General features: G+C 35.9%; 1 protein-coding gene across 4 annotated transcripts in view; it reads left to right on the forward strand.

Moving 5' to 3' along the window:
• The window catches only part of ctnnd2a (catenin (cadherin-associated protein), delta 2a), a 320,045-nt gene that overhangs the window by 199,473 nt on the left and 94,492 nt on the right, over positions 1–26,080 (forward strand). For all 4 annotated transcript variants that reach the window (XM_058765069.1, XM_058765068.1, XM_058765071.1 and 1 more), the window contains one exon: positions 152–392. In XM_058765069.1, coding sequence (XP_058621052.1) covers positions 152–392 — 241 coding nt within the window. The remainder of the gene's footprint in view (positions 1–151; positions 393–26,080) is intronic.

Below are 26,080 nucleotides of genomic sequence, written 5' to 3' on the forward strand. Positions count from 1 at the left end.
TTCTGCTCCCTCCTTGTCATTCTTTCATTGCATCACGTCTTGTCTGCTTGTCTTCTCACTGTCCTCTCATTGTTCCTGTACCTAGACCTAGTGAACCAGTTCTGTGAGCAGGTCCTGAACTTCTTGTTTTGTCCCTACTCTCCTGCCATAGCCCCGTCCTCCCCTGGTGTTGACTCCGTACCCTTGCAGCGAACAGGAAGCCAGAATGCCACAGGGACGTTTCCCAGGGGTGGCTATGCCTCCGGTCAGGGTGCCAATTACACGGATACTTACCGCACGTTGCCGTACTGCTCTTCAGTGGAGTCTCCCTACAGCAAGTCTGGCCCTGCCCTGCCACCCGAGGGCAACCTGGCCCGCTCGCCCTCCATCGACAGCATTCAGAAGGATCCCAGGTGAGTCTGCATGGACCTTTTTCATAGTCACAGTAAATGTACCTGGCAAATCTACACACATCGATCAAATTTGAGCTGGAAGCGCAGCTGCTGAAGGGGTTTTCAGGGGTTGTGTGTATCAGTTTTTTGAGACTTCTTGCAAAATGTTTGTCAGTCTTGCATTTGTATTGTGGTGAAATTTATATTTAGTCTTATCAGTAAATTGAGTATTGAATATTATATTACAGTACAAGTGAGTGATTACCGTTTTAGAGCACCGTAGAGACTAACCAGGTTCCCGCTGTACTGAAAGTTTCAGTATTTAAAATCCAACATATAAGCATATGGATCATGATGGACAACTAGTTAACTGATCATCCAGCTTGTTTTATAGTGAGGCTATTTTTATTTTTAATTTTACTTTCATTTCCATTTTATTTAGTTTTGATTTGATTATGTATCTTAAGATTTATTTATTTAGTTTAGTGTTTTGGTCTTAGTTTTGATGATGTTACTTATACTTTATTTTAATTTAGGCTCCTTGTTTTTATTTTTCTATTTGTATTTTTTTAAGTTTTATTTTAATTTTAGTTTACATACACTGCTGTTCAAAAGTTTGGGGACTGTAAAAAATGTTTTAATTTGAAAACATATTTATTTATTTTCACGGTTTAATTTAGGGTGCTTTCACACCTGTAGATCAATTGCTTTGTTCCTAAACAGGGATTAAAATTATTACAATGTTGTTTTTTATTCTTGGTGCGGTTTGCTTTCACACAGCAAAGTTTCTAAATGGACAAAATTTGTTAATACAAGTCACGCGCGAGTAAACTGTTCTCTCATTATTTTCTGGGATTCTGCTTAGCTGTCATGGCTGTCATCCGTTAGGATGGAACGACAACAGCTTCGCGGGCTTGTTGTTTTTTTGGGTTTTTTTGTAGCTGTCGTTATATTAATTTGTCATTTTGAGCAGGAGTCCAGGATTCATCGGGAAAACATTTTTAAAATGCACCTACTATGAAGAAGTGCAATAAGACGGCATTATAAAATGAAAAAGTGCGCTTTGATTTTGAATGGCAAAGACGTGCTCACCCACAGACATTCAAAGGTTCGTTTTGAGATATTAGCAAAACAACAAAGCTAATGCTTTTCACGCAACTTACGTAATTACCCATCATACATTGTGATATAGCCTGGTCCGTTGGATCGGATTGCTTTCTCACTACAACCGAACCGCTCCAGAATTCGTTTTCAATCGAGCCGAGTCCACCTCGTTCAGGCGATCTCGGACCAATTGTTTTGGCGGATCTGAGCACGATTGCTATGTTCTCACATGCCCAAACAAACCGAGCTAAGGGGAATGGGCCAGAAGTGAAAGCACCCTTAGTGTTTTTGTCTTATTTTATCTTTGATGTTGTTACTTTGACTTTTTTATTTTAATTTAGGTTTTTTTATTTCTATTTTTCTATTTCTTGTTTTAGGTTTTATTTTCATTTTAGTTTACATACCCTACTGTTCAAAACTTTGGGTCGGTAAGATTTTTTAATTTAAAAATGTATTTATTTATTCATTCATTAATTTATTTTCATGTTTTAGTTTAGTGTTTTGGTCTTATTTTATTTTATTTTATTTTTAATTTTACTTTCATTTCCATTTTATTTAGTTTTGATTTGATTATGTATCTTAAGATTTATTTATTTAGTTTAGTGTTTTGGTCTTAGTTTTGATGATGTTACTTATACTTTATTTTAATTTAGGCTCCTTGTTTTTATTTTTCTATTTGTATTTTTTAAGTTTTATTTTAATTTTAGTTTACATACACTGCTGTTCAAAAGTTTGGGGACTGTAAAAAATGTTTTAATTTGAAAACATATTTATTTATTTTCACGGTTTAATTTAGGGTGCTTTCACACCTGTAGATCAATTGCTTTGTTCCTAAACAGGGATTAAAATTATTACAATGTTGTTTTTTATTCTTGGTGCGGTTTGCTTTCACACAGCAAAGTTTCTAAATGGACAAAATTTGTTAATACAAGTCACGCGCGAGTAAACTGTTCTCTCATTATTTTCTGGGATTCTGCTTAGCTGTCATGGCTGTCATCCGTTAGGATGGAACGACAACAGCTTCGCGGGCTTGTTGTTTTTTTGGGTTTTTGTAGCTGTCGTTATATTAATTTGTCATTTTGAGCAGGAGTCCAGGATTCATCGGGAAAACATTTTTAAAATGCACCTACTATGAAGAAGTGCAATAAGACGGCATTATAAAATGAAAAAGTGCGCTTTGATTTTGAATGGCAAAGACGTGCTCACCCACAGACATTCAAAGGTTCGTTTTGAGATATTAGCAAAACAACAAAGCTAATGCTTTTCACGCAACTTACGTAATTACCCATCATACATTGTGATATAGCCTGGTCCGTTGGATCGGATTGCTTTCTCACTACAACCGAACCGCTCCAGAATTCGTTTTCAATCGAGCCGAGTCCACCTCGTTCAGGCGATCTCGGACCAATTGTTTTGGCGCGGATCTGAGCACGATTGCTATGTTCTCACATGCCCAAACAAACCGAGCTAAGGGGGGAATGGGCCAGAAGTGAAAGCACCCTTAGTGTTTTTGTCTTATTTTATCTTTGATGTTGTTACTTTGACTTTTTTATTTTAATTTAGGTTTTTTTATTTCTATTTTTCTATTTCTTGTTTTAGGTTTTATTTTCATTTTAGTTTACATACCCTACTGTTCAAAACTTTGGGTCGGTAAGATTTTTTTAATTTAAAAAATGTATTTATTTATTCATTCATTAATTTATTTTCATGTTTTAGTTTAGTGTTTTGGTCTTATTTTATTTTTATTTTATTTTAAATTTTAGTCTACATACACTACTGTTCAAAAGTTTGGGGTCGGTAAGAAGTCTTCAACAAGGCTTCATTTATTTGATCAAAAATACATTAAAAACAGTAATATTGTGAAATTATTTTAATATGTTTTAAAATGCTATTTGCTTGTGATGGCAAGGCTGAATTACTCCAGTCTTTAGTGTCTTTAGACGGTAAAATCATATTCAGGATTCTCAGTAAACATTTAGTCGTGACATAAATGAGAAGGAAGTGATTTTGTAGCCATAATGGAGCTCTGTTTTGTAATCTTCCATTCATATCACAGTAAAGCAGTTGACTTATCAAAGGCTAATCCTGCTGGGTCTTTATACCGCCAGCTCATCTTTTTCTGTCTACTGTTTTTCTGTCTTGTGCAAATAAATAATTTGAATACATAAACAAGTTAATAAGAATAAATATTTTATCATGTGATACACTGTTTCCTGCGATTATGATCTTAGATGGCTTCTAAGCATATAGAGTGAGATTTCTGGCTAAAATAGACTGTTAAGTAGTCTCTGACTTGTTACGTATTCTCTAACTGTCTCTTAGTCAATAGCTTTTGGAAGTATGTTATTTGTTTCACATTTTTGCACTTCGGCTTCCAGATGCATTGAAGTCTTTGCAGTTTTTACAGACTTACAGAAATACTGATCTTTTTGTTTTTGTTTTGTTTTTTATTCAGCAAAGATGCATTGAACTGGCCAAAAATGACAGTACAGACATTTATTATGTTACAAAAGATTTCTGTTTCAAATAAATGCTGTTCTTTTGAACTTTCTATTCATCAAAGAGCCCTGAAAAAATATGATGGTTTCAAAAAAAAAAACATTAAGCATATAAGAATTGTTTTCAACATTGATAATGAGAAATGCCTTTTGAGAACCAAATCAGCATGTTAGATTGATTTCTGAAGGATCATGATGTGACACTGAAGACTGGAGTAATGACACAGGAATGCATTTTAAAATATATATAAGATTAACGGTATTTTAAATTACAATTATTGGCAATATTGTACTGTATTTTTGATCAAATAAATGTAGCCTTGGTGAGCATAAGAGACTTCTTCAGAAAAACTGAAAAATCTAAATGCATTCTTCACATTTAATTTAAAAGAAATGTAAGTAATTTAGCATATTATCCTGCTTCTGTGGCTCTGTGTCGTGTTGTACATATTATTTGATGGATTCTAAATTGCTAATGCACTCTGTGTGGTTGTTAGGCATTGCTTGGTATTTGCTAAAGTTTTCTGTATTATTTTATAGTGTTACTATGCAGTTGCTAAGGTGTTCTGTGTGGTTGCTAAGGTACTCTGAGTGATTTTAATGTTTTGCTATGCAGTTGCTATGGTGTTCTAGGTGGTTACAAGGGTGTTAATAATAGAACATCTCTTTTCACTTCAATTTCAGGTATAATTCATGTCCATAGAACAAACTGTATGGAATGAGTTATGTGAGTCACAAACCTTACACTAAATATGAAAAGAAAAAAAGTAACAGTGAAGCATGCCTTAACAAGCACCATTATTTTAGTATTGGCTATTGGTGGCAAACCATATGCTCATGCAGAATAAGGCATTAATATGTGCTTTATAAGTACTAATAAACAGTCAGTATGCTAGTAATATGCATGCTAATAAGCAACTAGTTAATAATAAGAATTGGTCCCTAAACTAAGTGTTACCAATATTTCTAGTGTTCATCTATTTGTCATGTTTTTTCCCTTGTTTTTATTAACACCTCTCTCAGTATGATAACACTTTATTTATTTTTAAAGGAGTCGTTTATATGCATGATGGTATTAATTAAATCACTGAAAACTTTTATTTTCCATTTATTTCCATTCGTCAATATTTTTCTACTTTTCCTTTGTTTGAATGCACTTTTCTCTCAGCACCACTCAATTATAATACTTTATTTACTTTTAAAGGAGTCGCTGATCTGTGTGATAGTATTAATTAAATCACTAAAAACTTTTATTTTCCATTTTTTTCGTTAATTAGACAGCGACGATCGCATGTTGCCATTATAGAAAGCAGCTCTGCATCTGCTCGGTGTTGCAGCGCTCCTGGAAAACTCGACAGCAGATAATTAGTCGTGAGTTCTGGTGACACTCATGGTTGGGCTAATTAAGGCTACTGCAGTCTAGCAATGGTGCTGTTTAGTCTCTGCAGAGCTGAGGACTACACACTGTTAGTGCTGGAGATGTTACTTTGAAATGGTACAAGTTGCTCATAATGTAAAACGGCTACTGTCAAGCAGCTGAAAGGTACGTAGCTACTAACACAAAGTAGCTAACTACACTAAAGCCATTTAAAGATGCTGTATGTAGGATTTTGACTCTACTAAAGCATAAAAATACCATAATATGTTTGCAGATATTTAAGAAACATGCTAAGTTAACATACTTGTTTATCTAAAAAACAATGCTACAGTCAGTTATTCTCCTTTGAAAATGTGCATTCCGGCCAGGAATGTCTGTGTTTGTTATGGTTTGTGAAACCCGCCCACTGCCAGTTTACCCAATTGTATTTCGGCACCGCGGGTTGCCAGTTGGTGGAAAACACAGCATATTTAATTGAATTCATTGTCATGTGCGCTCGTTCCTGTTGATGTCTTTAATAAGTCTGAGGAGGAGGGGCCGGGTGAAAATAACCGTCTCCAATATTTTGAATTTGGACTGCAATACCTAGTTCAACCACTCGGTGTCAATCCTACATACAGCACCTTTAAGGAGTCAGTATAGAGATGCAGTTTGATATGCTTATGCACACAGTATTTCTCCTCATATAGATGTCTGATTGAGTGTCTTTGATTTTGCACTTTGGTCTTTTATAGTGTGGAGGGAGGGAAGTTGTTTGAATGAGAGCATGAGCTTGTTAGTCTGAGTGTGACTGAATGTGATTCATATACTCTAAAGGCAAGGCTGTGCTGAATGGAGCACAACTGGGACCGCCCACTTTTTTAGCAACCTTGGTTGCGGAAGTGTTTTTGGCAGTAATTTTCTCCCTGGGGATTTCAATAAAAAGTTCAAAAGAGATCCAAGATTAAAAATGTATTCAAAATTATTTGAAGATAGACGATTGTACCATATTGCTGCTACCCTACTGTAAAAGAGTATCTGAATTCACTCAAAAAACAGTAGAGGAAAATTACCAACATAACCTACTACACTGTAAAAAAAAATGTAAAAAAAGTTGAACCAACTTAAAATTAAGGCAACCAGCTTCAGCAGATTTTTGAGTTTGCTCAACTCATTTTTGTGGGAGATTCTCAAATGTTTGTTGTATAAATTTAAAACGACAAGTTGAGAGAACTCAAAAATCTGCTGAAGCTGGTTGCCTTAATTTTAAGTTGGCTCAACTTTTTTTTTACAGTGTACTTGCTGTGAGATTCTGCAGTGTGGACACTTTACTATCCCATGAGGCCACAGGAGAGGGTCTGTGAATGGCAGTGAAGTGTAGGTCACATGACAATATCAACATGTGTGGCTCTTCCCTAGAATTAAAACATTAAAACATGCCCTTAAAACATTTTTAATTATTTTAAGAATATTATTAAAATGATTATATTATTAAATAAATAAAATTACTTTGAAATCACTACATAATCTACTTAATACTGTATGTCATTATTTAACAATCTCACAGCTCATAGTATGGAGGACCAAACCTGCAGAAATTATTTTTAAGCATTCGCTTATTTTTATATTTATACCTTTATTTATTTTTAAATTTACCTGAGCTCTGCAAAAACCGCCTCCCTAATTTGCATGTTGCACACAGAAAAGTAAAAAAATGAATGAATAAATCTGGAAATAAATACATGCGGGAATAAATAAACATAAAAAATGGGCATATAAATAAATCAATTTAAAAATTAATTAATTAATATTTTAAATCAATTTAAATATAATAAAAATAAATGAAAGTAAATTAAAATAAAAAATAAATAAATATAATAAATTAAGAAAAAATAATTAAAAATAAAAATAAATTCATGAAAAAATTGGATTACTAATGAATTATATATTTGTTTTATCAAGTCGTTTATACCTTTATTTATTTTCCTATTATTACATTTACTTATCTATTTATTCATGCTTTTATTTTTCATTTCTGCAGGTTTGGTCCTCCATAATAGTAGGTCTGTCTGTAAATGTTTGTAGTTTATTGTTAAAAATCATTGTCTCTGAGGAAACAATTAACTGTGTTTTTACTTCAGGAATCTTTTTGCTCTATTTAATTTATGAGCGAACACAAGACAAATAGCCAATGACCTAAACACTTAACGGCACTTGTTCCCTTGTGACAAAATTCTAGCTTGCTCTCTTGAGAAAATGGCTTATTTAATTGCATTTTTTGTGTATATTTTGCAGCGTGATAAGCTGTAATCGGGTTATGACTCTAATGAAGGCTATTTCTGATTTGTTCTGGTGTTTCCTCCCTAGAGATGAGGGGATGAGGGAGGACAGGTATGCTAACCGCACACTGCCCCAAGTGCTGCAGCTCATAATAACTTTAGACATCCTCAGCCTTCGGCAAGTGTGAAGCACTGCTAAAAAGTGTTTTTTGGATGATTTTGTAAGGGCAAACTGTGTCCTTGGGTGAAACGCTAAACTATTCAAAATGACAAAAAGACAGTCTTTGACCTTTCCACCTGAAAGCGGCACATGGTACAACCCAAACCGCAAGAAACAGACAGAATGCAAAGACATAACTCTTCTCAAGTGTCAAAACTATCTAAAGCAGTTGTTATCCACAAGTTGTGTGAAATTCGTAATTGCCATGACCAGCTGCCACAAAATGTATCTTAGACAGGTGTTTGGGAGTTGTAATCCACATATGTGAAATCTGTCAATAACACGCTGTGATTTAAAAACAAAAAGCACATTAGCAAGTTATTAACATTCATCATGTGGCTAAAAATGTGGTTAAAGTGCTCAGTAAACCGTCAAACACAGCAGCCAATACTGGCCGCAACACTTGCGAGAAAATCTTTGGCAGATGTTATCGTATTACGGTTGCTGATGTGGAGCGATAAACAGAGTTATGAGCCATCTGCAGCACGAGAGAACATAGAGGAAGAAGGGAGACTGAGGGATGAAGATAAATGAGTGTGATTGAATAGGGGTTATTGATTTGCCAGTGTATCCCGTAGAGCTGGAGAGAATAAGGGATTGCCTTTGGAAAATAAAGGGGTCTGCCCTTCGCCTTCCCCCTTCTATTGATCAAAGCTTAGGTGCAAACTTCCTTTTCAACACAGTCATTATTACTGGGGCACCAAGGAGCTTTTTCTCTGCTTTGTTTTAATGTGGACGTGCACTCGAGAGCTGTCCTTGTCCACTCAGGGACAAAAACATGCTTCTGCATTGACAAATACAAATGCATGCTGTGATTTACAGAAAGCATCTTGTGGCACTCAGGTGATGCCCTTGAGTGACCTAAGGATGGTTAATAAAAAGAGAGCAGTGCTTGTAAAAAGGTGTTTGGTGTTATTCTGTGGAGGGCCTGTGAAATTGGAGGTCAGTCCTCAGATATGCATTACTGTGGCAGAGTGGCAATTTGATGCATTACTCTGCTTATACAAGGCAATGCTGGGCTAGTTCTAGCTAAGCAATGGTATTTTGATTGCGATGTTCTATTGAGTGATTTAAAAAAAAAAAAAAAAAACATTCAGTTGACATCATTGTTGATTATTTCTGGATTATTTTTTATCAATATTTTATTTTTTGGCCATCTTGCTCCAACCAAAGCACATTGTAGGCAGAGTATAAAAACAAATTGGTACTTTTGTGAAAACCTTTTTTTTTTTTGTTATAAACTCCAAATCCAAATAAAGTTTTCTATGAGATTAATTTGTCACAGCAAACATGGAAAAAATCGAAAATTGATAGAGTACAGTACAGTCAGGCGATCATTATTGCAAAATCAACCCTGGAAGGATGATAAATAGAAAAATTATTGAATACTGTACTTGAACATTAAAAGTATTGTTTTGAATTTTTATATATATATTAGTGGTGGGCATAGATAATTTTTTTTAATCTAGATTAATCTCACTGTAATCTTGGAATTAATCTAGATTAATCTAGATTAAAATGGCTCATTTGAATTCTGCCAAGTAGATCAGAATAAGTTCACTACTAGTAGTAAACAACTAGCAGTCATCAAGAATTTAATATTGATAATAACATTGAAGACATTGTATGATTATTCCTTAAAGATAAGGTTTTAATAGTTTTAGTAGTAGTAGCCTATTACGTTCTGCCCAATGTCTTCAAGTGAAACCGAACTTTTATTTTGACGGGTTGCCGTGAGGATAGTTTTCTCAAATGAAACACAAGACAAATAGCCAATGACCTAAACACTTAACGGCACTTGTTCCTTGTGACAAAATTCTAGCTTGCTCTCTTGAGAAAATGGCTTATTTAATTGCATTTTTGTGTATATTTTGCAGCGTGATAAGCTGTAATCGGGTTATGACTCTAATGAAGGCTATTTCTGATTTGTTCTGGTGTTTCCTCCCTAGAGATGAGGGGATGAGGGAGGACAGGTATGCTAACCGCACACTGCCCCAAGTGCTGCAGCTCATAATAACTTTAGACATCCTCAGCCTTCGGCAAGTGTGAAGCACTGCTAAAAAGTGTTTTTTGGATGATTTTGTAAGGGCAAACTGTGTCCTTGGGTGAAACGCTAAACTATTCAAAATGACAAAAAGACAGTCTTTGACCTTTCCACCTGAAAGCGGCACATGGTACAACCCGAACCGCAAGAAACAGACAGAATGCAAAGACATAACTCTTCTCAAGTGTCAAAACTATCTAAAGCAGTTGTTATCCACAAGTTGTGTGAAATTCGTAATTGCCATGACCAGCTGCCACAAAATGTATCTTAGACAGGTGTTTGGGAGTTGTAATCCACATATGTGAAATCTGTCAATAACACGCTGTGATTTAAAAACAAAAAGCACATTAGCAAGTTATTAACATTCATCATGTGGCTAAAAATGTGGTTAAAGTGCTCAGTAAACCGTCAAACACAGCAGCCAATACTGGCCGCAACACTTGCGAGAAAATCTTTGGCAGATGTTATCGTATTACGGTTGCTGATGTGGAGCGATAAACAGAGTTATGAGCCATCTGCAGCACGAGAGAACATAGAGGAAGAAGGAGACTGAGGGATGAAGATAAATGAGTGTGATTGAATAGGGGTTATTGATTTGCCAGTGTATCCCGTAGAGCTGGAGAGAATAAGGGATTGCCTTTGGAAAATAAAGGGGTCTGCCCTTCGCCTTCCCCCTTCTATTGATCAAAGCTTAGGTGCAAACTTCCTTTTCAACACAGTCATTATTACTGGGGCACCAAGGAGCTTTTTCTCTGCTTTGTTTTAATGTGGACGTGCACTCGAGAGCTGTCCTTGTCCACTCAGGGACAAAAACATGCTTCTGCATTGACAAATACAAATGCATGCTGTGATTTACAGAAAGCATCTTGTGGCACTCAGGTGATGCCCTTGAGTGACCTAAGGATGGTTAATAAAAGAGAGCAGTGCTTGTAAAAAGGTGTTTGGTGTTATTCTGTGGAGGGCCTGTGAAATTGGAGGTCAGTCCTCAGATATGCATTACTGTGGCAGAGTGGCAATTTGATGCATTACTCTGCTTATACAAGGCAATGCTGGGCTAGTTCTAGCTAAGCAATGGTATTTTGATTGCGATGTTCTATTGAGTGATTTAAAAAAAAAAAAAAAACATTCAGTTGACATCATTGTTGATTATTTCTGGATTATTTTTTATCAATATTTTATTTTTGGCCATCTTGCTCCAACCAAAGCACATTGTAGGCAGAGTATAAAAACAAATTGGTACTTTTGTGAAAACCTTTTTTTTGTTATAAACTCCAAATCCAAATAAAGTTTTCTATGAGATTAATTTGTCACAGCAAACATGGAAAAATCGAAAATTGATAGAGTACAGTACAGTCAGGCGATCATTATTGCAAAATCAACCCTGGAAGGATGATAAATAGAAAAATTATTGAATACTGTACTTGAACATTAAAAGTATTGTTTTGAATTTTTATATATATATTAGTGGTGGGCATAGATAATTTTTTAATCTAGATTAATCTCACTGTAATCTTGGAATTAATCTAGATTAATCTAGATTAAAATGGCTCATTTGAATTCTGCCAAGTAGATCAGAATAAGTTCACTACTAGTAGTAAACAACTAGCAGTCATCAAGAATTTAATATTGATAATAACATTGAAGACATTGTATGATTATTCCTTAAAGATAAGGTTTTAATAGTTTTAGTAGTAGTAGCCTATTACGTTCTGCCCAATGTCTTCAAGTGAAACCGAACTTTTATTTTGACGGGTTGCCGTGAGGATAGTTTTTCTCAAATGAAACGCTCGAATGCTCATTAAGTGACTCTCAGAGCAGTTCTGGAGTAGGGATGCAGCGATTTACCGGTTTTACGATTAACCGCGCTTTAAAACGTCACGGTTAATTAATCGTAAAGGCTCCGCTACACCGAGTGTTTCTGTTGTATGGAATGGAACTGTTGAAACATGAGCAAAACGAAAACAAAGTTACACTAGCGGTGCACCAGCTTAAAATGCCGTGCTTATCAGAGACACAGAGGCTACTAGATTAACTATGACAGAGGAACCAAACAGCGATCCTTTATTTCCACCAGAGAAATGACTGAATTCGATAGTGTGGGACCATTTTAAATTTGGGTACATCAATATTGCCGTAAAAATCGCTGTTAAAGAGTGAATACATAAGGGATAATGCACAGCTAGCCAACCTGTTCTGGCTGTGCAATAAACGATTTTAATGCACGACGTGAAGGCAAGGACCACCTGACGCGACGTTCGTTAGCTCGAACATTCTGCCGCTTCAGAGATGAAATAGTGCAGTGAGAGAGAGCGCGAGCGTGTGTGAAGCGCGCGCAGTCAGCGGAGGCTCGCGGCGGAGCCAGGCGCGAGTATAAACGAGGCTTTAGCCTACCTGCATCTGCCTCACTACAAACAATGAAGATTTGAGTTTAGTTATTTAAACAGTCATTTTACCCCCTCTTTGCTGATTAATATAATGTAGCGATCCAGTATCTAAGCTATTTTATTAATGAAAGTTGCTGGGCAGCGTTGACAACACGTTTCTGTCCTCCTAAATGTTTGTGGGCAGCTCGATCTCGATCTCACAAACTAAAATAATAGACATGATTTTCTCAGGCCTTATGTAAAATCAGATGAATAAAGATTATTAAAATGAATAAGTATTGATGACAGTTGATTACAATAATAGTTTAGTTTATTCCCCTCATTAGTAACAGTGTCCTCTGTGGGATAAATAAAGTTAATATTAGTCATATATTAATAATACTTCATTAATATTGTGATTTATCATCCCTGTTATAGTATTATTCATAAGTCAATTTATTTTTCACCATCTTTCCAAGTTCTGTACCTCAGGTCCAAAAGAAATGTAGAAAGAATGAAATGAAAACATCAAATACATTTGTTATTTTCAAAATGGAAATACTTACATGGATGTTTACAGAGCAGAGGTCACCTTTTTTAATTCCAATAGGAGAGATGGACTTTTTTTTTTTCTTTAGTATTATTATTTTGTGCTGTATTATTGGTTACTGTGTTATTTCTGTTTCAAAAGGCAGCAATAAATAACACTTTAATATCTAAAGAGTGTTTATGTGATTTTATGTTGTGAAATGAATAAATGCATAATAATCGTAATAACCGTGAAACCGTGATTATTCCTCAGACTATAATCGTACCAACAAAATCTATAATCGTTGCATCCCTATTCTGGAGATGTTGTTCATGTATTTACGTCCTCATTTAGTGAGACGACAGTCGTTAATATCGCCGCAAGCGTCACGCGGTCTTCTGTATGAGTAGTGAACAAACCCGTGCGTCTGCGCCATACATTAACACAGAGACACACAGAAGTCATATTTAAATAGACGTTTTTGCGGCTTAATATTTACAAATAGGAGTGGGAGTGTGCTCACTTGTGTGTGCGCTTACGTTTGTTTGTTTGTTTGTGTGTGTGTGTGTGTGTGTGTGTGTGTGTGTGTGCGAACCGGGGCGGAACTCCGCTGTGCGCGCGATACAGAGAGCTTGACCATGTAGAGACAGAAATGACTTGCCAATTTCCATTGGGAAGCTTCTTAAAAATAAATTTTCCCTGAAGCAAACCCGGCGGCTTCATAGCTGCATCCATGTTAGCACGCATACACACACACGTTCGAAGACTCGTTCTCGCCCCCTACAGTGCAATTCGGCTAGGTATACATCCGCGCTAAAATATCAAGATGAAAGTCATCATAGCTTGCGTAGTATAGACCCAGCTCCCAGCCCAACTTTGAGAATAGATTAACGGCGATATTTTTTTTATCGCCCGATAAGAGTCTCACGTTAACGCAGCACGTTAACGCCGATAACGGCCCACCACTAATATATATATATATATATATATATATATAATTTTGCCTGTGTATCTTCATAAAGCCTCTAATAAGTAAAAATACTTAATTTTAGTGCTGTCAAACACCAAAATAAAAGTTTTTGTTTACTTAATATATTTGTGTACTGTTTATTTATTACATATATATAAATACAGACACATTCAGTATATATTTTGAAAATATTTACATGTATATACATTTATATATTTATATTTTATATTATATATATATAAACGTTTAATATATAAACATAACATTTTTCTTAAATGTATACATGCATTTTTTTGTATTTATATAGAATGTAAACAATTATTATTATTATTTATGTAAACAAAAACTTATTTTGGATGTGATTAATCGTTAGACAGCACTACAGTGTACAAAACACCAGTATAACAACAATGACCACTGCAACAATATTGCAATGATATTAAGCCTGAAGTCATCATTTACTAAGATGACATAATCGAATCATTCATGAACCTGATTAGTTTAAAAACGTTGATTTATTCAGGAACAAAAGATTCACTCAAACAATTCGTTCCAAAACTCTGATTCATTCAGAAAAAAATAGTCATTGAATCATTCATTCAACCATTTCATTCAAAAACAATCATTCATTCAGCAGCTCCACTGCTGTGTGTTCCTCACAAATGCTCAACAGTCCTGCTCTGGATTTGTTTGGAACTAAGTTATTTATATTTTGTCTCTTATTGTGCTGCTGTTTAAAATCAATTTCACTTTCACATTTGGTTTGAATATCAGCATAATTGTGATGCAGCTCCTGCTTTTAGAACAGCAATAGAACGAGGTGGTTGTTGTGCATCAGAAACACCCAGCTCAAGTTTATAAATGCCTCCAATATAGAATAAAATGCTGGAGACTCATGGCCTCTACCCCAGCCATGCTGTCTTTAACCTAACCTTGACTTGACTTGATAAATCACCATTCTGTGTTTCCCTTCACAAAGACTTATAGACAGCTGCATCTGTGACCCTGAGTGCGTCATTGCCCTCACATCTATGTTCAGATCAGTCTCTTGAGAAACCTCTGCCATGAAGATATTGATAGCAAAGCAGAACGGCACATATGATGCCTTGCATTATTATGAATGATGCTTTTACTAGAGCATGTGGTTACTTTGCAATGTAGGAATGCAGTCGACATTGACACAGTGTACAGGTGGGTTTATCCTATGTAAGGAACATTATGCATGCATGACTTCGGTGTGACTCAGTGCCAAGTGCTTTATGATGGAAATTGAAGACCTCAGGGTTTGTTCGCAATAGCTGTGCAAGCAACAGTTCTTGTTGGTGCATTCATTGCGGTTTCATTTTGTAGTCTGAGTGGCAAAGAGTTTTGCAGTGTTGTCACATGTTGTCGCGTTTGAGGAGACAGCATTGTCATTTTTCATCCCATCTGCACCTGGTGTTTATAGTAATTACTGTATCTGTCAAATGTTCCATTAGCTGATGTTAGTGTAAATGTATGTTCTGTTTGACTTTCGCTCTGCTCATTATTAGAAGTGATTGTGATTATTCTAAGGGGTTTAGTATCCCCTGGGATTAAATAAAAATAAATAAAATAGACCCAATTGTTGGTGTACTAGACGCCAAACGCAGACGACGAGGTGGGTGGGTTTAACCATGCAGTGGTTCTGAAAGGTATTTTACCACTTAAGCCACACAAAATAACTTCAAAATAAGCCACACTTCAAAATATGGCATTAGCAATTTATTAATCCAAGCAGTATCTGCAAACAAATTATGCTAGAGTTTATACCAAAACTTATCTTAAAGGGACAGTTCAAGCAAAAATGAAAATTCTTTTGAGTTACTATCATTTTTTTTTTCTGTAGAACATGGCGAATTTGAGTATTTTTCTTAGTTTTTTTGTTTTTTTACCCCAGACATTGAAAGTCAATGGTCACCAAAATTGTTCGATTACTAACATTCTTTAAAAAAATTCTGTTGTGTTCCACAGAAAAAATAAAGTCATGCGTGTTTAAAAATATATTTTATTTAAATTTTTGGGAAAATTATCCTTTTAAGTTAACACAAACTTGGATGTGATCCAGTATCCAGATGTAGTTAGCATTATTTCATAGTTTAAAAAGTTTTGAATATTAGTATTTTTCTTATACATTTTTGTTTTTGGCTTCAAAAGACATTGTTTTTCCAAAAGCATCGTAAGCCTAAGTTAATCGAAGCTCCATCGGTGAATCTATGATGTACTTAGGCTTTTGGGAAATGCAGTCCTGAATGTTATCATTGTGCTTGCTTTCATTTATGAAGTGTTTAGGATACTATGCACTTGCATTATATATTATGGACTCACAAAGATGGAATTATTCTTCTGGAAATCTTCAAGATAATCTAAGGGTACATTTACATGATGTTATACTAAAACGTAAATGCTTTTCCTTTGCGTTTTTGAAATGTTTCGCGAAAAGACAACAAAGTTGTCAAAACGATCCCCGTTCACACAGATTCCCGAAAACAACTAAAAACACTGTATTATGCATGCCAGGCCAGTAGTTGGCGATGTAAAGAAACACTACAGGTGTGTGCACGATTTCACCGTTTTCACAAATTTGCGTTTTTGTTGTTTACACATCAATAATGCTACCATTTTCACAAACTTGCTCTTTGAAAGTCTGTCAAAAGTTTGCATTTTCAAGCCAAAATAAAATGTTTTCTCTTTTTAGGTGAAAACAATGCTGTGTATGCAAATCCTGAGTGAATTTTCTTTTTTTGGGGTGGAGTATCAACAAAAAAGTGTTCTGGGGCCACTGTAGTTTTCATTCAGTTCTTCGCTTTGTATCGGGGTTGTGTGGTTGAGCATTGGTATGGTATAGTGTTTATGAGTGCTCTGTATTCAAGAAATGTCAGTATGGATTCCTGGAATAGACAGATAGAGAGCGAGTGAATCAATGAACGCAACAAGCTGTGCTTAAGGTTAATGCACAGCTCTGGTCGTGTCAGTTAATTACATTGACATTCCAACAGTGTCAGGTTGGATAAATACAAAAATGTTGGCTAAGCAAAATCATATCTTTCAATATATGTTCGAGGTCACCACATTGTTAAGTGTTTATGAGTATAACATCTGAGTTGGCGTGTTTCATGCAGTCAAAACAGGTCTTTTGGATGATTCATGTGTTGGGGCAGTAAGATCAGAGAGGTTGAGATTCCACCATGTTGAATCTTGACAATGGCATTGTCCTGACAGTGACTCAAACCAAATCAAGCATTCAAAATCAATTATTTGAGGTTGGGTATTAAACCTAAAGGCCATTTTGCAAGGTACATGGTAACCACACGATCCCAGTTCATTTTCAGTGGGAGAGTCAGCACTAAAACCGAATGCAAAAAAACAAAACATTTTTTACATTGTAGATTTTTTTGTTTTTAAATCATGTTTTCTGCATGCTATTTTGTATGTTGTCATTTGTTCGGTCTAGACTTTCCACCATATTTCTAATTGCACAAACAAGCCGCAACCAACAAATCTAGGGACGTTGATTGCGTCTTGAGCCTGAAAATTGTGGGAGCAGATTAGTCCTGATTGCGAGGAGCTCAATATAAGGACGACGAACACGTGGTGGTGTTTACCACCATCTAATGCGATTAATCTGTTTGAAAGATGGTTTGATTCTTGCATCTACAATTTCAGAAATCTCTCAGTCTGCCTGCTCTCTCTAATGCATTTGTTCGTAAACCTATAATTGTGCACAAATAAACTTGCGTGTTTCATGGCTTCTGTTATGCTTGCTTGGCTCTGTTGTGATTCAATTAACTAATACTTAACTCCTAATAAGCTATACAACGATTACTGGACGACGTTAAGTGCTCTTGACCAGTTAGTTTTATAAATGGCCGTCAGCATGAACAAGGTTGACCCCAAGACCTGTATACAGCGTGACCATTACTTGCTAATTCGTTTTTCTCAATCACAATTTTTGAAACCGTCTTAACATTCTCTAAACTGTAAGTGCAGTTGTCACAACTCTTTTATGTGACTTCATGTCTGCAATCCAGGAACTCGCCCAAATCATTCAATTCATGCTTTAACACCCAATTATTATCAGAAAATTGGCCAATGCCACCAAATCAAGGGTTTTTTGGTAATTTGTGTGAAAAATTGAAACAAAATAACATCCAGAAAAGCTTTCAATCTTAATGAGTTGATGTGAATGTGATTCCTATTTCATGACTATGACAGGTGATTTCTGATTTAGCAGACATAAACATTTAATGTCATAGATATTTATGGAATATGCATGTACGTCTGACAGATTTTGATAACTGAATGGATCATTTGTATGTGATGACTCACACGATGAAAGAATGTTTAGAAGTTGTGAAGAGAGTGACAGTTACACTGAGAATGAACTCAGTTTTAATTAGCAAACATGCGCATGTATTTATTATGTAGACATATGTACTAACTCATTTACATACGTGCCAAAACGCATGAAATTTGCCTAAATAAAAAATTGTGAACAATTGTGAAATGGTGTGAACGACACTTTTTCAGAGAATTTTTCCTGAGCTAAAGTGATTGAGAGTAACACAAAGCTTGTTTACAGTTTATATAAGTATAAACTAAGTATAAGATATTGCTTTTCCAATGTTGTTCTGCTCCATGCATCATCTCCAGACCTTTTGTTTGACTTCTGGGCCACAAAAGAGGGCAAACCGTATTTTCTTTGTCTTTATTTATCTTAGACGGCTTTCTGAAATTGGCCATCATCTCTCCCAAAGGATGAGGCATAAAACCAGACTCTTAAGGGGGAAACGTGAGGATCCATTTGTAAACCCAGGTGGGGCTATTTGCCGAGCAATGCCGAAGCCTGTAGCTCGTCTCTAGATTGAGGCTCAGCAGTCTCTTTCCAGGAGCCACTAATATCTTCAAAGGTCTTCTCCATCAGTTCTTTGACCTGCCTCGAAATGAAAAGCAAATGTTTGCTGCAACGATGCTGTGCACATACACAGGCATACATGAGTCACCTCAGTCTCGATTTGTTCTGCTCATATTTCCATGACTGGGAATGTTGGCTGACAGTGAGTGATTCTGTGGGTCCGTCTGAGGGTCGCACATTGCATACATTCCCTCATCAGCTTCCTTGTTGTGGTTTTAGCCGAGTCGACAGCGCAGCGTCTAGCACTTAAACCCATGTTGCTAAAGTCCTGTGGTTCTCATTACTTCACCCGCAGAACTACAATCCCGTCGTTGACGCCAAAATGGTCAGCCGTTTGAAAAAGCCTTATGGAAGTCACACAAGGACATTTACATCAGCGCAATATTCAGCACTGCTGGGAAGGCTAGTGGTGCTGCTTCTGTTGGACGTGGGCAAAAGTCTCTGCGGGATGAAGCATTCTGCAGTGACAATCAAGTTTCACATGCTGTGCGACATATTCTTGCTGTTTTCTTCCACACACCAACACAAACACACACACATATGAATGCTAATATGATGTGACTTCAGCAAGCTGTGTGCTACATAACCGAGGCTAATCCATAATGCATTTATCCCTGCGGGTTATTGACTTAGCATGTGAATCAGGCCAGAAGGCTGTCCCAACTCCACTTCGGGGTATTACACTCAAACACTATCTACCCGACAACCTTTAATTCACGCTCATCACTTCAATGACAGTATTTGAGGGCTGAAGAGCAGAAATAGCCCTGACTTTTATTCAGAAAGTCATTCCAAAAAATTAAGTCTGAGCAAACGTTTTCATATTATTTGTCTTATTTTGCGGTACAAAATATATAAATATTTATAGATCAACAGAAATTTACTTGAAAGGCAAAATTACATAATATAATGTGATATTCAAATGATGTGGGTTTCAAAAAAGATGGATTGTAAGGTAGTAATTATTTATTTCTTAGCCAGCGAGTATTTAGCAAAGTTATTGATGCCCATGGGTGTATCATATAAATTTTATAATATAAAATATAAAAAATGTTCTTAAGTTCCAAATCAGCATATTAGAATGATTTCTGAAGGATCATGTGATACTGAAGACTGCAGTAATGACTTACATGAGTAATAAAATAATATAGAAATAGAAAACAATTATTTTAAAGTTCACAATAGCACTGGTTTTACTGTTTTGGATCAAATAAATGCAACCTTGGTGAGTGTAAAAGATGACTTTCAGGAGCTTTTTATTGTGTGTGTGTGTGTTTCTGTAGCAATTCATAGCAAAATTAAAGGTGAACAAGAAGAACACTAGAAACAGGATGCGCTGCCTATCACATGTTGCCATGCACTCATCTTTAAAACCTTCAATAATCATAAACGTACACGCACCACTGATTACATCATAGAATTGTGACACCATTAACTCAAACACAATACAGCCACCTGGTTATCGCTCTTCGGTAAATTGCGTACCCATTAAAATTCGTCACACTGCAATGAAGAGGATTTGCAGTGGCAAATGTATGCATGCATATCAAATATAACCTTTAGCTAGCTTAAGGGAAGGGAATACAGTAGCTTCTCCCTGGGACTGCGCTCACGCGGTCTAATCCCCCTATAACTATATTTGAACAAGCCTGCGTTTCTGCAGGACTGCCTGCGTCTTGCCGCGTGTTATTAATGCATTGGCTTCAACTAGCTATTAAATCCAACACCCTTTGATCATATTTTTTTGCTGCTGTTTGGCTGCTAAGTACCTGTGTGAGGTTTATTTTTTGAGTCTTCTTGTTCCCTTTTGATGTTTGTTGGCTTGTTCTGTCCTCTTTATCAGCTGTTTGAGCATCAGGTGTATCTGAGGTCTCTGTTTGTCAGTATGGAATCTGTCAGGTCAGGACGCTGTCTGCAACCGGGAGATTTGAGATGGGAGACAGACAGTGCGGTACTGACAGCCGTCCATATGGTCCTCTGGCAGCTCGTCTCATCAGAGACTCCGCTGTTATTGAGCAAATCCCAAAGCACAGGGCAACAAGAGGGGAATGCATCTGTCTCTGTGTAAACAATACTTGAATAATAACAGAATACTGACATGCAGGCACTTGAAGTCATTAGCTTACTCGCACATAATATGCAAATTATATGACCTGCTTTAGACAGTAGAGATTCAGGTGTTAATGTGAAGGTGCGGCTTGTGAAATATAGAATATTTGAGGAGTCATTAAAATATAATTCATAGCTGTCAGGTACAACATCAAAGCATCTTGCAGTGACTGGAAAATGCAAATGCGTAAGGCCTTTTCGCATGGCTTGCGTCAGCGTTGCCCAGTGCATTAAACTATATTAAAATATGATATTATGGCATAACCCGAGTATGAAACTTATATAAGCTAAAGTAATTTAAAGTAGATAAAACACTTCGGCAGGGCACCAGACTGCGACAATTTTTTTCTGCCTGTGCGACTAAATTTTGTGTGCGGTCGCACTGGCGTGACTACCGCGTTGTTCAACTCCTAAGCGCTGCCATTTCTGTTGCAAATGTGAAACATCAAACGGCAAACGAAACTGAAAGCATAACAAAACTGCACTACTCGTTTGAACTGTGCAGTGTTTAGAGTGTTGAGCCTGGTTTATACTCGCCACGTCAGCAGGATCGCGAAGGTGTGCGCAGAAAAAAATTACGGAAATATTGAGGAAATGACGGATGGTTTTCAAGCGAAAGTAAAGTAAAAGTTTAGTTTTACTTTTCTTTTTCTTTTCATTTTGAAAAGCTTGTTATCTTTGCTGTTTACCTCATGTTACGCTATGGAGACTCTTTTATTATTTTTTTATTTGATTCCTCAGTGTTTGCTAAGCGTTCTATAATTTATTATACTGATGAAAAAGAACAGGTTGAATGTTAACCACTTTCGTTTCCATGTAACTAAATGATGATAAAAGCAGCATGCATTGATTAATCCCGTGTTGTAGCAAAAAAAAAGAAAGAGAAAATAAAATTGCGACAAAATCATGTGCTCGTGCGACCAACTGAGAAAGTTAGTCGCAAAAGAGCGACCAGTGGGAAGAATGAGTCTGGAGCCCTGCTTCGGTGCCAATCGTGGTTAGTGGGCCGACATACAGCGCAACTGCGCTTGCGGCAACCCGAGTTCGAATCCCATCTCATTGTCCTTTGCCGATCCCGCTCCCCTCTCTCTCCACCCAATGCTTTCCTGTCAGCTCTATATACTGTCCTGTCCAAATAAAGGCATAAAAAAGCCCATAAATAAACCTTTTAAACCACTGGTTCCTCCTCATCTCCACCACTTCCAGAACTCAGTGACTGCACATAAGATGAAACTCACGTGTACGGCACGTGTCTGTCATATATCATACATCAAATAACGGTTAGTCAGTCACAGGGGATGAAAACTACACTGGACGCAGCTCAAGCTAAAAGTAAGGGCATGGAGTCCCAGAGGCTCAGATATCGCATTCACTGAGCCTTTGGACTGACGTCTGTTCTTTCTCTTTTCTTCCTGTATGCTTTGAGTTGTCACATTATTTAGGCCAAACCCAACTAGTCATAAGTCTGTCTGGGCCACTGAGGATTGTGTCGTTAACACTCCAGAACTGAAGCTGACATTTTGATCCATTTATCAGTTCACAGTTTCTATAAAAGTCTTTTTCCTTGGTTCATGAATATAATGAAATGGACACATTTACTATTGAATACATTAATGCAGTATTCGTAATCTGAAAGTTTTGCTATGTACTTGAAATGCTAGTCTCAAATCTTCTGACTTTTACAGTCTCGCTGATGGGTTTGTGTTGCTGGTGTAAGTTTGTTTGTTTGCTATGGCCTTTACTCCCTCTTGCTGTCTCTGGAAATATATTGAACTCTAAATGGACCGAGGCAGTAAAAATTTAATATGGCATCTCTTATGGTGTCCCCAGAAGCGTTACCTCTTTTCTTGCAATTGTGTGCACTTTACTGAAGAGCAGAGCAAGAAGAAGCTGCTGTTGAAAGAGCTTTACACACTGATGCACAGGAATGAACTTTGGGTATCCTCTGTTTGGCCTTGCTTTTGTTCAGTAGGAAGATTTTTTTGTCATTGTCGGTTATCCTGGTTTTGTTTATATACTTACCTACAATATTCTGGTGATCTGGTGGTTCTTTTTATTCGGTTAGTTGTGGTCACTATAATAAATTGATGTGATACTGGTTATAGGCTGAAATTAGTGAATATTTTTTCGTACTCTATACAATATAATGTATAGATTAAAAAAAAGTATATGTATTATTATAAAAATATCTATATGTATATAATAAAATTTACTTTTCAGCATTTTATTTTTAATTTACACTACCATTTAAAGGTTTGTAGTTGGCAAGGTTTTTCTTTTAATTGCATTTTAATTGTAAGATATTTATTTATTTAATTTAATTTGTTTTATTTATTTATTTTAAATGAAAGAAATCCCTTATGCTCACCAAGTCTGTCATATGAAACTTCAAAAACTATTCTAATATGCTGATTTGGTAAACATTTATTATCATTGTTGAAAACAGTTGTGCTGCTTAATAATTTTGTGGAAACAGTGCTGGTTTCTAGTTTTGTTTTTGTCTTTTCAGTCTTTTCTTTTAAGTCTTTTCTGCCACTTTTGATCAATTTAATGCATAATTTCTGAATAAAAGTAGTAATTTCTTAACACAAAATTACCTCACTTGCTGAACAGTAGTGTGTGTAGAGAAAATAGAATATAATTTTAATATCAGCCATAACACAAAAATAATTACCTGCTTGTTGACTAGAATTTGTATATTGGTTAATTTCCACTTTTCATACATGAGATTGTTAACTGTGTGTCATTTTAAAGCCCGGTTTAATGTAATCCTGGGTTACTTTTTTCTTCTATGTTGCAGTGCTCATATGCACTGTTCACAAATACATTGCACAAAAACATTGTGAACTGACCTTCTGTCTTTAGAAACTTCAACAAAAACAAGACAAAACTTTAAGACAGTAATTGGCTGTCTTTTGCTAAACAACTTGCTGTTGCATTCTAGGCCAAAACAGTTCAGGGTTAAAAGTGGTGCTAACCCTATTTCAGAATGACTAGCATGAAACGTGGCCTTTACTGAGGGGTTAAAAGAAACATTAAACCAGGGGTTAAGCGTAGTGTGCAAAGCCTTATGTTGATTTAGACGTTTTGCTAGCTAATCTTGTCAGACATCAGAGAGAACTTGTGGAGAATGTTTAAGTTTTGGTTTATCTTTGTTTGCTTTGCACTCAGAAGAGGTGGAATCATAAATTAAACATCCCCTTATCCCTCTCTTACTCACTCGCTCTCTGTTTGTCATCTACCTTTTGTCTTAGTGTTTATTCAGAGCAAACAGAGAAAGAAACCCACACAAAGATCTCCGAGCACATGCATTGATGGATCACTCATCTTGAGAGGCAGCATTCGTCTTTTCTTTTCACACTTTCCCCAGCATTATCTGTGTAGGAGTTTCTGGAAGCTTCTCTGTCCGTGGTACAATTGTTCACACCGTAGCGCCGATCTCATTCAGGTTTTGTATCCGTACAGCTGTGGAAACGTTTCATTGGTCATAAAGGACTTTCCATCGAATCCCTGACCAATGTAGAGCCCTATTCTGTGTTTTTATCCCACCAGGGAGATTTTTCTTTTCTTTTCTCACGGTGTTACAGTGAATGAGCGTATTTGTTCTCTTTTGTACCTTGGCGGCTTGATGAAAGACTGCAAAGAAAGGTAGAGGGAGAAGTTTTAGCTGGCAGATTCACAAATCACAACCATTTACGTTGCCAGATATCGCATGTTTCCTCGCGGGTGATGTGGGACGGGTGCTCTTGTGGAATTTTGGAATCAGATCCAAACTTAGTGATAGGATGTGAGGGTCTACAAGGCCTTCTGCCCTTCATTAACGGAGCTTTCTTTGCTTTAGACGTGCTGTTTATCTGAGGCTGTAGTAAGTATGGCGCCAGATGCCGTAGCAAGCTTGGAGAAGATGGTTTCTGACGTGTTTTCTGACAGGTTGCGGTCTGGCACAATATGCCTGGAGGAAGGTGAGACTTTATCAGTGCAGTGATAATTTTTGTTTTTAGGGGTTTTATTTATAGAAAAGACCTGAAATAGCTTCATAGGACATTAAGTCTTTTTCAACTAATTGGGATGCAGTTCCCATGGGAGCCTGTTGCTCGGTCATGTTGTAATGGAGATTTATTGGATGGGATTATTTTCAGCTCTGCTTACTCTCTGGATGCATGCTGGGACAAATAGATGGCATCGCAGCTTTAAGCCACCTTCAGATCTCGCGGAAGCTACAAAATCCATTCCCACTGGCTGCTTTTAGCAAGGATCTATAGTGGAAATGGACGTTTATAGACTTCACCTGAGCTCTTGCAGAGAACATTTCAGCTTTCTTGTCCCATCAGATCTGCTCAGATGAAAGTGTTTGTATATATTTAGGTATGGATTAGTGGTCATATGATGCGAGTTATTTAATATCTGATGCACATGCTGATATTGATACAGCAGAGTGGCTGATGGTCTAAGGGTGCTGACCATCAAAATGCTGTAGAATATAATTTATAATCATTTCAAATAAAGAAATGTTGTTAATTAACTATTCAAGATTATTTCTAAAAAGAAAAAATAAGATTAGGAATATTTAGTACGTATGTTTTGAAAGTTTCTAAATTTTGCACAGAATTTTGTATAAAATGTAAAATAACATTTACTTCATAAATAATATTTTATATACTTGTTTGTTGTTGTTTTTAAGATATTTGGTACACATATTATTATTATTATTATTATCTTCTAAATAAGAACATTTGTTTAATATAGTATATTCAGTATATCTGAAAATATAGATTTAAAACAGAATAATAATAAGTAATAAATATATTTAATTATATACTGAAAATGTATAGAATTTTTATAACAAATTAATATATTTTATATTTTTATACATTTTAAATAGTAATAATAATAAATTATTATTATTATTATATCGTCTAAATAATAAATATTAACGTTTAGTTAATGCTTTTTATTATAAAATGTATCTGTGTGTGTATATTATTTCAGAAAAATGTTATCAAATGCAAAAAGTTATATATGTGTGTATATATATTATATAAATATATATATTTATATAAAAAAATATAATTTGTTTTGTGGGGGGGGGGGTAATTTTATTGATCAGAAGTGACAGTAATATTATTTATAATGTTACAAATGACATTTCTTTTTCATTTTCTATTGATCTGGGGTTATTTATTTATTCATTTTATTATTATTTTTGGAAAGAAATTAATAATTGTATTCAACAAAGATGCAATAAATTGATCAGAAGTGACAGTAATAACATATAATGTTACAAAACATTTATTTTTCAAATT

The sequence above is a fragment of the Onychostoma macrolepis genome, chromosome 24 (genome assembly GCF_012432095.1).
Source record: "Onychostoma macrolepis isolate SWU-2019 chromosome 24, ASM1243209v1, whole genome shotgun sequence".
In the NCBI taxonomy this organism is placed as follows: domain Eukaryota; kingdom Metazoa; phylum Chordata; class Actinopteri; order Cypriniformes; family Cyprinidae; genus Onychostoma; species Onychostoma macrolepis.